Source organism: Rousettus aegyptiacus, unplaced genomic scaffold (assembly GCF_014176215.1).
Source record: "Rousettus aegyptiacus isolate mRouAeg1 unplaced genomic scaffold, mRouAeg1.p scaffold_m13_p_13, whole genome shotgun sequence".
NCBI lineage: Eukaryota > Metazoa > Chordata > Mammalia > Chiroptera > Pteropodidae > Rousettus > Rousettus aegyptiacus.
In genome coordinates this window covers 21,664,358-21,677,144 of record NW_023416288.1, presented here as the reverse complement: position 1 = coordinate 21,677,144, position 12,787 = coordinate 21,664,358, and the positions used below count along the sequence as shown (strand labels likewise).

General features: G+C 41.9%; 1 protein-coding gene across 1 annotated transcript in view; it reads right to left on the bottom strand.

The window, feature by feature from the left end:
- Nucleotides 1–9,667: 9,667 nt before the first annotated feature.
- GLCCI1 (glucocorticoid induced 1) overlaps nt 9,668–12,787 on the bottom strand; it is a 94,542-nt gene continuing 91,422 nt past the window's right edge. Inside the window, exon 8 of the mRNA XM_016133675.2 lies at nt 9,668–12,553. Within this exon, the coding sequence (XP_015989161.2) occupies nt 12,202–12,553 (352 nt within the window). The 3' untranslated portion in view covers nt 9,668–12,201. The remainder of the gene's footprint in view (nt 12,554–12,787) is intronic.

Here is a 12,787-nt window from a genome sequence, read left to right as displayed (position 1 = left end):
AAAGAATCCATCATTACCGAAGCCTAATTCAACTCAAATTCATTTAAACAACAACAAAAATGTGGGGGCCTATGTACTTGCTCAGGTAACTAAAAGGTGCATACTTCGGGCACAGCTGGAGCTAGAGGCTCAGGTTTTAAGAGTTCTGAAACTGGACAAATCTGTGGTCAGGCTGAGGCTCCACCAGCTGTAAACCCTATGTGAGCTTTTGTTTTCTCATTCATATAATAGGGGTAGTAGCATTCCCTGCCTCATGGAGTTATTAAAAGGACTAAGCGACTTAATATTGTGCTCACACACTGCAGCACACAAGAATGGCCAATAGAGTCACAGAAAGTCACTCACTTGGTAAATAATATTGAGGTAGGAGTGGGAGGCTCCTCCCTACAACCTTCCATAAGACTCTTCAATCCCATCTTCTCTCCCTATCACTTATTAACTCATTCCAAAGCATCATAGGAATTGAGGAAGGTAGGAGGATGGGACTACAAAGTATGATGAATCAGTTACCCCTGATTTTTCCACGGAGCCCATTAGCCAGAAAAGGCCACATGTGTAACTGCAAGGCACTGGGAAATGGGACAGTGTAGACAGAATATTTCATGAACACTATGTCCCCCTTAAGAAGGCTCTTGGTCTTTAAAGTTGACTTTGAAAACTTTATAATAAAATCGAATCTGTTCCAAATATATATATGTATTAAAGGAGGAGAATTTCGTGGGTTGTCTTCTTTTTAGTAGACAAGGGTCTTATAATACTGGCAGTTCTGTCTTCTTATAGGAGATTGGAAAAGTTCCACGTGAATGCACAGACATAGACCAACATCCAAGCTGCCCGTCACACCCATGTCCCCCTTCTAAGCAGCCCTGGCTACCATTCTACTAAAAGAGACATGGTATTAGGCTAGTAAGTCATGCTCTGGGCCACAAGACTCTCTGGTCTCAGCTGACCAGCTCAGGAAGCCAATGCATTAAGTAGTCCTGGCAGAATAACTTTCCATCCTTAGAATAGTCAAGAGTTTCTCAGCTTCTCCCTCCTTTGATTCTGAACTGGTGATGATGATATGAAACAATGTGTCAATTATAAAAAAGCAGAAATCAAAAGAAGCAGTGCACGGTTACTATAAAGCTCGGAGCCTTGAGGAATGACTAATCCTGAAGAAGCAGAGGCGGAGCAGTGTAGAGGAGCCACGCAGTGGAGGGAGGAATGCCTGGGCTGGGTCGACCGTGGAGAGAGCCAGGTTGTCAGTCGGCATGAGTTTCATTGCTCTCCTGCTGCTCATCTAAACTTTGATCCTTTGTACCTCTTTGTACTTTCCTCTGAAAAGTAGGATCGTTGGCTTTAACACAAAATAAATACCCATGTCCTGCTTTCTGATAATTAATCGGTAAAAAACTGATCTGAGGGCCCTGTTTTCAATGTGCCCAAGTGCTTGCTCTAGAGTTCTCAAGCATTTGGCCATAATCATTGAATTCGTGTTCTCCTGGAGGACATGATTAACATCCATCGAATTCTGGCTCCCTGCACATTCTCTATCATGTCTCTTCCTGTAGCACTCCCCCAACCCCCAACTCCTCTGTTGGACACCCTTCTAGCACTTCTACTCTGGGGTACTGCCCCTGGGACATCTCAGCTTGGATAACAGCTGGCCTTGGCGTTAGGGTGGGCGACTTCTTCGTGACTTGCCCTAGCAGAGCCGATCAGAAGTGCTCAGGGAACCTCTGAAACCCAACAGCGGACTGCACACACACGCTTTGCCAGCCATTGAGGAGGTAATTGATTTTAGAAATGCCTCTCATCAGTACAGGCTGGATATTGCGCCAGCTCTGGGCTTCTTTGCCCAGCCACTTCCTGGGGAGCTCTTTCACTGATTTCAGTCTGAGGTGTCTCCTCGCTGGTATTTCTGGCCCCTGAACTGTAATGCCCCAAGGGTCTGTTCCACATTTAGAGTTTCCTCTACTGGCCTCCTGTCCCAAGGATAAGCAGAAGGCACTCGCAGGACCGACGTGGCGCTTGACAGTCGGCAGCCTTGCTTCCATCTCTCGCAGCAGCTCACTGCTATTTCTGGCGCTGGGTTACCAACTCTTTTCACTCTGTCATAAACTCTGTTCTGGTCTAGGGATTTATGGGCCTCTTAGCTTCAAGGGTTCTGTGCATCTTCTGAGATCATATGTAATTGTGTGTGTGTGTGTGTGTGTGTGTGTGTGTGTATGTGTGTGTGTGCATGTGTGTGAAAATGCACCTCTGTGGATTTTTTTTCCTGAGGAAATGATCTGAAGTATCCATAAATTCTCAAAGGGGTCGATAAACAATAAAAGTAAAAAACATGGATGCTAACCATAGGTTTCACGCTGATGCAGAGACACTAATGTGGCTGGAACTTCCTATGAGCACTGAAAGCCGTCATTGTCCACGTGCAAGCAAGCGGGAGCTTCCTCTGGCCAGCTTTCCCTGCTGGGAAGTCCAGCCACTCTGTACTATTTCCTCTCTTTGCCCTAATGGCTGAGTTGGCCACGCGTGGGCCTCCGCAGTCAAACCAAGGGGTATTTTTATCCTGCCAATAGGAGCTGCCATCCTGGGTAAGCTGTGACTTTAGCTCCAGCTGGAAAGGAAGAAGCTCACAGAGAGAGAACAAATCCCGATGACACACTAGCCTGAGCTCTGGCTACCTGCAGTCTGCCGCCCATCTGTTACCTGCCCTCAGAGCCAGCCCAGGGGAGCCCTTGCTCCTCTATGCTGGGTTTCAGTGGTGAACTTGTGACGAGAGAGGCCCAGGGCCAAGAGGCTGGTTCTTCTGACCTGTAAACCAGGTCCAGGTTAAAGACAAAGCATTGGAAAAGACAGAGGAGGGAGCCCTGGCCGAAGCCTGAAGTGTTCTGGTCTTCTGACCTCGCTTTCCGGATGAGGAGAGCCGGAGGGCAGGGAAGGCACAGAAGTCTGTGGGAAGACAAGCTTGGAGGCCCTCACGTGGGCTTCCTGCGTAGGGAGCCAGGGTGGGCACCTGACTGGCCCACCTACGAAAAGAGAAGAAAAGTGCAAATGTCAGCGGACACCAGGAGGAGGAAGCGGAACCGTCCAGTGAATGTTCTTAAGGACCACGGAGGCGGAGATTTTAGGCTCACGTAACTGTGTTTTATATGGTGAAAGCCTTACTGCCGTCACTCTTTCTGACCCCACATGGACTATGGAAAATAAAAACAGCTGTTACCCATGGGGGACTCTATGCCAGGCGCTGTGCTGTGTGCACATCAGCTCCTTTCATCCTCTTAACTATCCCACCAAATAGGATTTTTTGGGGTGTGTGTGTGTGTGTTTAATTGAGTTATAAATCGCATACCATAAAATTTACCCCTTCAAAGTGTATGATTTCCGTGGCTTTTAGTATATTTACAAGGTTATACAACCACCACCCTTATCTCATTCCAAAACATTTTTCAGTAACCCCAAAAGAAATTTTGTACCCATTAGCAGTGACTCCCAATGCCACCCTACCCCAGACCCTGGCAAACTCTAATCTACTTTCCGTCTCTTTAAATTTGCCTATAATGAAAAGTTCATGTGAATGGAATCATATAACATGTGGTCTTTGAGATGACCTTTTTTTCACTTATAATGTTATTAATGCTCATCCACGTTGAGGCATATCAGTACTTTATTCTTTTTTATTACTAATACTCAACGATAAGTTGAGTATTTATCTGGTTATCAATTGATGAATATTTGAATTGCTTCCACTTTGGCTATTGTGAATAATGCTACTATGAACATTTGTGTACAAGTTTTTGTGTGGACATACGTTCTTATTGTCTTGGGTCCATACCTAGGCGTGGAATTGCTGGTCATGGGGTAACTCTATGCTTGACCTTTTGAGGAACTTCCAGACTGTTTTCCAAAGTGCTACTGCATTTTACATTCTTACCAGCAGTCTATGAGAGTTCAATTTCTCCACATCCTCACCAATACTTGAGATTATTTGTCTTTTTGCTTATGGTCATCTTAGTGAGTGTGAAGCTGAGTCTCATTGTGGTTTTAATTTGCATTTGCCTAATGGAAGGATTCGTATGCACTGAATTGTTTCTCCCCATGATTCACATGTTGAAGTCCTACCCCTCAATGTGATTATATTTGGAAATAAGGCCTTGGAAGGTAATTAAGGCAAAATGAGGTTCTAGGGTGGGGTCCTGATCAGAGAGGTTGATGTCATAAGACTAGACACCATGGCCTAGAGGAAAGGCCATGCAAGGACAAACCAGCTATCTGCGAGCCAAAAAGAGTCTGGGCTAGAAACCGAACCCCACTAGACCTTGATCTGAGACCTGTTGCCTCCAAAACTGTGAGAAATAAATTTCTATTGTTTAAGTCACCCAGCCTGTGGTATTTTTCATGGCAGCCTGAGCTGACTAAGGGTTATTATCATCACTTCGCAAATAAAGACTCCCGAGCTCACAGGGCCATCACTCACTCCTGTCCAGTGCTGAACCTGGAGCATTTTCCCTTATGTCACACTGCCTCTGGGATCCAGAATGTGGGAGGGGACTGGCTCCACCAGGTGTGGCCCGCCAGCTGACCCAAATCACAGATGCCATAGTGCTGAGACTCAGTTCGGTGAATAAGGAACAGAAGTTTTCCAAGAAGGAGAAATAAGCAAATGGAATCCCCAAGTTGCTTTCTGCCCCACTGGCTCATGCTAGCTACAGAGCCAACAGCTAATAGTAGGAGCCAAGTTTTCCCACACAAGGGGCTCTCAAGCCAAGGAATCCACCACAGCTTGACTAACGGTTCGATTCCCAATCTTCTCTAATGCAATCTGGTCAATGTCCGTTTCACCTGTAACCACTTCAGGAAATCTCTGTAACACTAGACTAAACAAACCCTCAGTGAAGAGTGTACTGGGAAATATGGGTCACATACAAGAACAATATCTTGGCCATTTTCAGGCTTTTACAGTTAGCTTGGGGTAGAGGGTTCTTTTCAATTTTCCGTTTACAATGTTGGAGCCATTTTTTTCTGGGAAAGAAAAAAAGTTCTGTCATGTTTGGGTTTTCCCACTGAGACAAAGTCCACTCAATGAGGCCTTCCTTCAAGGCAGTTTGATTTTAAGAGACTTGCTGCTCATTTCCATTAAAACTAAATCATTTCCTATCATTTCCTTTTTTCCTCCCTTCCTTAATATTCAGAAATTAACACTCATTTTCTCCCAAATTACAAGGTTAGCAGGTGCTATCAGAGAAAACTTAGAAAAACAAATGCAAATGTTAAAGACAAATTATCCACATCCCAGAGCTAACCAGTATTAGTTTTTGTACATTTTTCTTGTCTTTTTTTTTTTTTTTAACTGGCACATATATGTATTTTTAGAAAACCAAGGGAACACACTGGTTTGTGACCTGCTTTTTGCCACTTGGTGGTTGCCTCTTTCTTGTTCAGAACGGATGCTCTAATTTATTCTTTTAATAGATATGAGCGTGATCATGTCCTGGCCACTCCCTTAGCACGAAATATTATCCCTCTTTTTTAATCTTTGCTATTTTAAAGGCACCAAATTATTTTAATTTTCATTGTTTTGATGAATAGTGAGGTGAAGCATTTATTTTCTTGTCGATCATTCCCCTTGAATTTCACCCTGTTTTTATATTAGGAATATGTACAGCAGTCAGTTCAGTCATATCCACTTTCTGCTGCAGACTGGATGATGGTAAGAAGGTGGTGCAAGCAGAGAAAAGGGGACCGACCCGCCAACAACTGCGGATGAAGGCCATGGTTCTTCTTTGTCTTCTTTTACAAAATATTACAAAAGGAATACACGCTCATTGTAAGAAAATAAATGAAATATTTCAAGAAGGCGCATGAATGTTGTGAAAGCTCGCCTCAGCACTTTCCTCTCCCACCCACAGACCCTATTTCCCCGGGTGCAACCGTCGTGAGCCTCCTCTCCCTATTGCTTTATCAGCTTCCTGCAGGATCTGCTGCAATGGTCATGGATTTAGAGGAGTGATCAGGAGAAGGGGTCAGAGATTCAAAAGGGAATAAGTTCTTCATGCAAAGCTCCAAGGGTGGTCATTGGGAAAGGAAGTGGGAGAGACCATGCCAGATGTTTGTCTGTAACCAAACGGAGAATGCGTTAAGATTACCGTTTGCCTCGATTTCAGTACATATGAAAAATGGCAGGCTGTTTATTGCAGCCCATGAGCAGTGTCCTTTGTTAACTTCTGTCCCTTGAGTATAACCCTTTTCCTTTACAAAGTGGAATAGAAAACCTGAGGGAAGTGTTGCCTTTTCAGCATGAACCCTTCGCTCTATCTGGCAGGTCCTCGTGGAGCCCTACATCCACCCTGAATCCAGCTTGCTTCCAGACAATGGTTTGAAATAACATCCATGGTTGCAGGGTCATACCCAATTCTGGCTAAAGGAATGTCATCGAAGTCACACTTAAAACTGATGCCAAGACTTGAGTAGAATTTGTAGTGTGAAAGGGAACCCATTCCTTGTTATCGGAAAGTCTTTTGGAGGAAAAATGATCTAATTGTTCAAAGTCTTAGTGTTAAGAAAATGGCTGTTTTGAATGAGGTAGCCATCACCAAACTGGTTTGGAACCCATGAAAATTCATTTTTCCCCTCCTCTTTGAGAGGTGCAAATGCCTATGGAATGGACTATGCTAGTTTAGAACCACTGGGTCACCAGCGTCCCGTTAACTAAAGGAAAAAAATAAAGACATTCAAGGTGGAAATATTTCTCATCTTTAGATTCTGCTTTTTCTTCTTTCCAAACTGATCACCTTTCTCACACCCTGCATCATTTCACACAGAGAACCCTTTTCTGCAAGGGTTTAATTGCAGCCCACCCCCAGCTTTAGATTGTCTGGGGTAAGATAGTTTAGTGTTAGACAACCTTTAGGCACATACAATAGACTTATTATCATGTGACTTATTCAAATTAAAAAATTTGCACAAGAAAGCTTTGTCTTAAACCTAGTCCTAAAGGGCTTCTTTCAAGAAGTATCTGAAGAGGTAGATGGGGTAAAGGGGGTCAAATATGTAGTGACAGAAAGAAATCTAACTATTGGTGGTGAACACTTCGTGTGTGTGTGTGTGTGTGTGTGTGCGCGCGCGCGTGCCTTACTGCTAAATTGTATACCTAAAACTTACTGGATTTAGTTGACCAATGTCACCATAAAAATTTTTTAAAAATTGCAATGCAAAAAAAGAATTATCCATCTAAAAAGGCAAGAATCTACGTGATGTTGGTGACGTGTGTGTGTGTGTGGGGGGGGGATTGGCATGGAGGGCAGCTGCTGTATTGTATACTCTAACCCTATGTAACAAAGTACCCCAAAACTTAACACTTTAAAACAACAAATATCTCACACAATTTCTAGGGAACCTAGGAATCGTTTACCTGGGTCTGTTCAAGGTCTCTCATGAGGTTATAGTGATTTCAAGGCTCACCTGGGGCTAGACGACCTGTTTCACATGGTTGCTGGCAGGCAGCCGGCCAGAGGATTCTGCTACTTGCAATGTGGGTCTCTCCAGACTTTCTGAATATCTTCATAATATAGCTTCCCCTATAGCAAGTGATCCAATAAAGTGCACACACCCCAAGACAGAAGCAAGATTCTCTTCGTAAGTCCAGTCCACACTTAAAGGGAGAAAATTGAGCTCTACCTCTTGAAGGGAGAAGTAGCATAGAATTTGTGGACACATTTTAGAAACAACCCCATATATGATACAAGTTATCTACATTTAGTTTGCTCTTTGCTCTATCGCCGAGGTCAGCAATTTTTTTCTGTAAAGGACCAGACAGTAAACATTTTAGGCATTGTGGGCCTGACTGTTTCTGTTGAATCTATTTAACTCTCACATCACACTGCAAAATAGCTATAGGCAACACAGTTGATCCTTGAACAATGTGGGTGTGGGAGGGGTAGGCGGTTAGGAGTGCCAAGCCCCTGCACAGTCAAAAATCTGCATATACTCATTCTCCACAAAACTTAACTATTACATAAGTGAACGAGTGTGGCTTTATTCCAGTAAAATTGTACTTACAAAAAAAGGAATGGGGTGGATTTGGCCAATGTATAGTAGTTGGTGGACACCTGGTCTATGGCTAGTGTCGTATTGAAAGTCTAGCACACTTAGTTTTGTTTCCCAGCCATCGGAATCTTATTTCAGAAGAAATTCATCCAGCTGGTATAGCTCTCTGACCTGCCAACATCATGCTTCTGCAGCTTGAAAATTGGTGATAATAGGAAGACAGAAGAGCAAACCTGAGAGATTTATGTGGAGAAAACTTCAAGACACAGAATTCCAATCTTTGTTCTCTGGGAAATAGGAATAGAAGTGTAAAAAGGAGGAGAACTGATCTGGTACAACATAGGACAAGACGGTGCCTTCATTCCGTTTACTCAAGTTGTGATGAGGCAACAAGTCTGAGATGCTCTTTAGACAACTGGAAATGCGGGGCCAGTCTACAGCATCTGTATCGAGCCCAGGTGTGTATTAAGTGATCCATCTTCTCAAAGATCCTGCAGCTCCAAAGAGCCCAGAGCTCACCAAAGGAGTGAGTGCCCAGGGGAAAAAAAAGACCTGTGGGTACCAAAGATGTGGTAGAAGGTAGAAGCTGCTCATAGAGAGCAGTAGGGAATATGTGGAGGATAACGGACCTTCAGAACTAGAAGGGCCTCACACTATGGGGTGGGGCATATGGATGAAGTTATTTTGCAATATTCATAAACTTCGAGTGACTTTCTAGCTAGCGTAAGGTTAAACATATATAAGATCTAATAACTCTTTCCTTGTTTCTTAGGCTTGATTTTGCAAATACTCATATACTGACTTGTTTTTCAGGGCTGTTTATATTAAACTTATTATGTGATTGAGTCAAGCAGAAATGCGGCTGAGAATTCTACTTTTCTTTCTCATTCATTTGCAATGGAATGTTTAACTTGTATAAGCTAATTTCCTGCCTAAATTATATATCAGCCTCAAGAAGATAGTGGACAAGTCTTACCATTAAAAAGTTAACTTGACTTTTTTTTCAGCCCAAAACACAGATACTACATAGTCTTTTTAAAGTTCAATTTAAAGGTCAAGTCTTATCAATCCCTTTGATGAGCTGTGCTTCAAAAATGAACATTGCTGGTAAATTATTTCTCAGTGGTTTGCTTTTGCTTTCTGGACACCACGTGGCCCGGTTTGTAAAGCCGGGCATAACATCAACACTCCTTTGTTTTGTAAAGCTTTTCTCCTTATCCTGAATATAAACATGAATAAAAGGAGTAAAAGTTTATTTATTTTTGCTGCAACTTTCATTGCAAGAAATATGCAACTTCCCTTGAGGTGATTTTGCCAAATATTATTTCCACAAATAAATTCTTAGCTGTAAAATGACATGGGGATGTTTCCCCTAAGGTGCTCATAGTTGGAACAGCACAAGGACTTGGAACTTTAGACACCTGGCTTCTTACCTTGTGATGGAAAGTGTGTAAATTAAATGTCAAGAGGAAACCAAGCTGTGGAAATCTGATCCAGCTAGACTCCCTACAGCCCCAGAGATGCAGGTCAGGAACTCGATGAGCACTGAATACTGTCATTACCTTGAGCCAAATTCATTCCTGTCAGGTTAAGATGCTAACCGCCCAGTCTTTCCAAAAACATATGTGGACCATTCCAGTTTTACTAATAACTTTATTTAAATAAGACACAGGAACTTCTATACTGAAAAAAATACAAAACAAAAGCCACACATTTCCTTGTGTAAAGCCATATTGTATGGTGACTTGAATACTGTTCAGCGCAGTGGCTAGAATTAAACAGTACACCTATATACAAAATTTAAACGATTTCTGACAAATTTCTACAGCTGGATGTAGGATACATTTGAGCTCAACAACTTCTGGGAAATTTACATGGCAAAGCATAAGCTTTAACACATTTGGTTCAAAACTTTAATATATGCTAAGAACAAATGTACAACACAATTAATATTCAGTTTCTCATGAGAAAATAAAAGCACGTCACTATAAATATCGTACATCAGATTTCATCACCAAAAAAGCATATTCAGTCCATCTTCCAGAAATTGATATTGATACTATTGCATATTATTTGGACAAAAGCAGAGCATAAGATCAACACATTATATAATGCTAAACCAGATATCAGAAGTTAATGGAGCTCATATTTATCTTACAGAATAATCTCCCTTTAACCATAATCTACAAAATATAATATTTTCATCAAAGCCTGAGATTATTAGGGTTAAAGGTGTCTGCTGCTGAAAAGATTGTGTGAAAAGTTTCCCCTGTGAAAATGGCAAAGTAAACTGAGTCTTTTCCCATGACAGTCTCCTACAATATAACACTGACTAATTTAAAGGAGCCAGAATGCACCTTCAGGAGAGAATATTACTGCAAACTTTGGTGGAAAGAAGATAATTAGGATGACAATACACAGAATACACACAACACAAACAAATCATACATATGCTATTTCTTAAAATTAAAAAAAAAATCAATGGTGTTGCGTTCATCATTATCACCTCTTTCTTCTTCGACCTCCTTAGAAAATCAAGAAAACCCAGGAAAGACTGAAAGGAACTGAAGCATTCCTGTAGCTGTGGGTGTCTTGCTCCCCTAATTCCTAAGAAAAATGTGCCATATGCTTCTGGTGCAGTGAAGAACAACTTTATGTTTTACGGAACTGAAAGCAATGGAATAAAAACACAAAAGCTTCCTTTTGCTTTTAGATACTCTCTTTGTGCTGCAGGAAACAATGTCCGAAAGTTGGCTCTTCCACTGACCCATCAGGAGCATCTAGATCTAGGGCTCTCTTCGTACTTTGTTGAAAAGTTTGGTCAAGTCTGCAAGTTCAAGGCTATTTACTTGGGTTTACACTCTACTTTGCACACCTGAAATATTAACAGAACTATTCATGATATTGTTAGAAGAGGCTTAAATGAGATAGCTTCAAACTACTGCTTTTGTAAGTCACCAAACAACCTGCTTACTTACGTTGCATTTATTCTGAGACTCATATATTCTCTCTCTACATGAATGCAACTCATGTACCTAGATTGCTTGAGGAAAACAATAACCCAAAGTGTGTCATTTTAAACTTGCAAATTAAAAAATTTCCAAAAGAAATATTAATATGCCTTTAAACAGTAGCATTTCATGACCTTGATAGCCAATATAAACGAAAAAATCTCAGCCATCCCCTGTGAAACTTCACTAATTCTGAATTTAAACCTAGACATTCTTGTCTTTAAATTCCATCACACGATGTGGAATGTTTATGTACAGCCTGGTACTGGACACTTCGTGACACTGAACAGTCATTAACTGAGCAACACTTGAACTTGTAAAAAAAAAAATTAAAAAGCCATGTTTATACGTGTTGAAACAGTGAATGCAACAGTTGTTTTACTTGTAACCACATGACAAAAGTGATGTCAGACACCACAGATTTGCTGGTTCTTCTCATGTTCACCCATGTCCAGGATTATCATTCTCCTAGGGTTGAATGCACTTCTTATACTAAGAATGTGGAATGTAATGAGGAAAGGGAAATGCGTAAAATAAGGAAAGGCAAAAGAGTGATGTTCTCTCTTTAGCTTTTTAGCTGTGAAATATTTAATATCCCAATATGATATACATTCCAAGTTACCTGAGTTTAGACTTCAACTGAAGTACCTGAAGCTAGGCCATAGGGTGGGCACTGTGCAACTGTCGTGGCCATTTATTTTATTTTTTTGCATTGTATGTATTACAGAAGTTAGAAACAAACACCTGGATCAATTGTAAACATAATCCTGAAGTACAGTATTTTCCATAGGACAAAACACAGCAAGACATTTTCTATTTAGACAGGCAACCTTTTGATACAGAGCTTATTTATACTGAAGAATTTGGAACAAAACACAGGACACAGTACTAATCTGTCAAACATACTATGAAATGCATAGTCTCCACTTAAAATGCTGAATGACATACACATTTTGCAAGCATTACTGCTTTCCACGAAAACTGCTGAGTAGGCGTTCCGTCCCTGCCAAGACCAGTGTTAAGAGATACTTTATGATGCTGATAAGTATTTTGTTGTCGGTGGTGGTGTTCGGAAAGTTTGTCACTCCATGCAGATAGATGTCTGAGATCTAGTTCCTAATCCATGGGACGAAGGGCAGAGGCCAGCTCCCCCTTCGCGTTAGATGATCATGTAGTTCTGAGCAGAGACGTGCTCCTCGGCCTGCAGTTCCTGCAGGAGCTGCTGCTGCTGCTGCTGGGATGGCTGTTGGACAGAGGCCTCGGGGGAGCCTGCCGTGCTGGTGTCATCAGAAAGGGACGTGAAGGAGACGCGTGAGGCGAGCTGCTCAACGGCCAGCGTTGCCAGGGCTGAGCTCGGGCCAGAGTTAGGAGAGTTTTTGAGCATCAGGTCGGAGGCGGGTAAGAGAGGGCCTAGAAGTTTTACAGGACAGAAAGCTGATCCGGTTGGGATGAAATTAACCTTGTTTTTGTCAGGACATGAAAAGAGAGGGGCTGAGATAGGCTGACGAGACCTAAAACCATAAAACAAAATTAGGTTTACGATCACTAAAAAGTTATTTAACAAGCACTTTCTAAATTAACTGGAATTCTCTAAAAAAAAGCTAAAATGTGAATGGCAGGGAATGAGTTAAGTGTACACAGAGGGGGTAAACATCTTCCATAGCACAAGTCAGCAGGCAGACTACTGATGTACACAGCACTGAAGTGATATTTGAAACAAAAGGATTTTCAAAAGGACTGGGCAA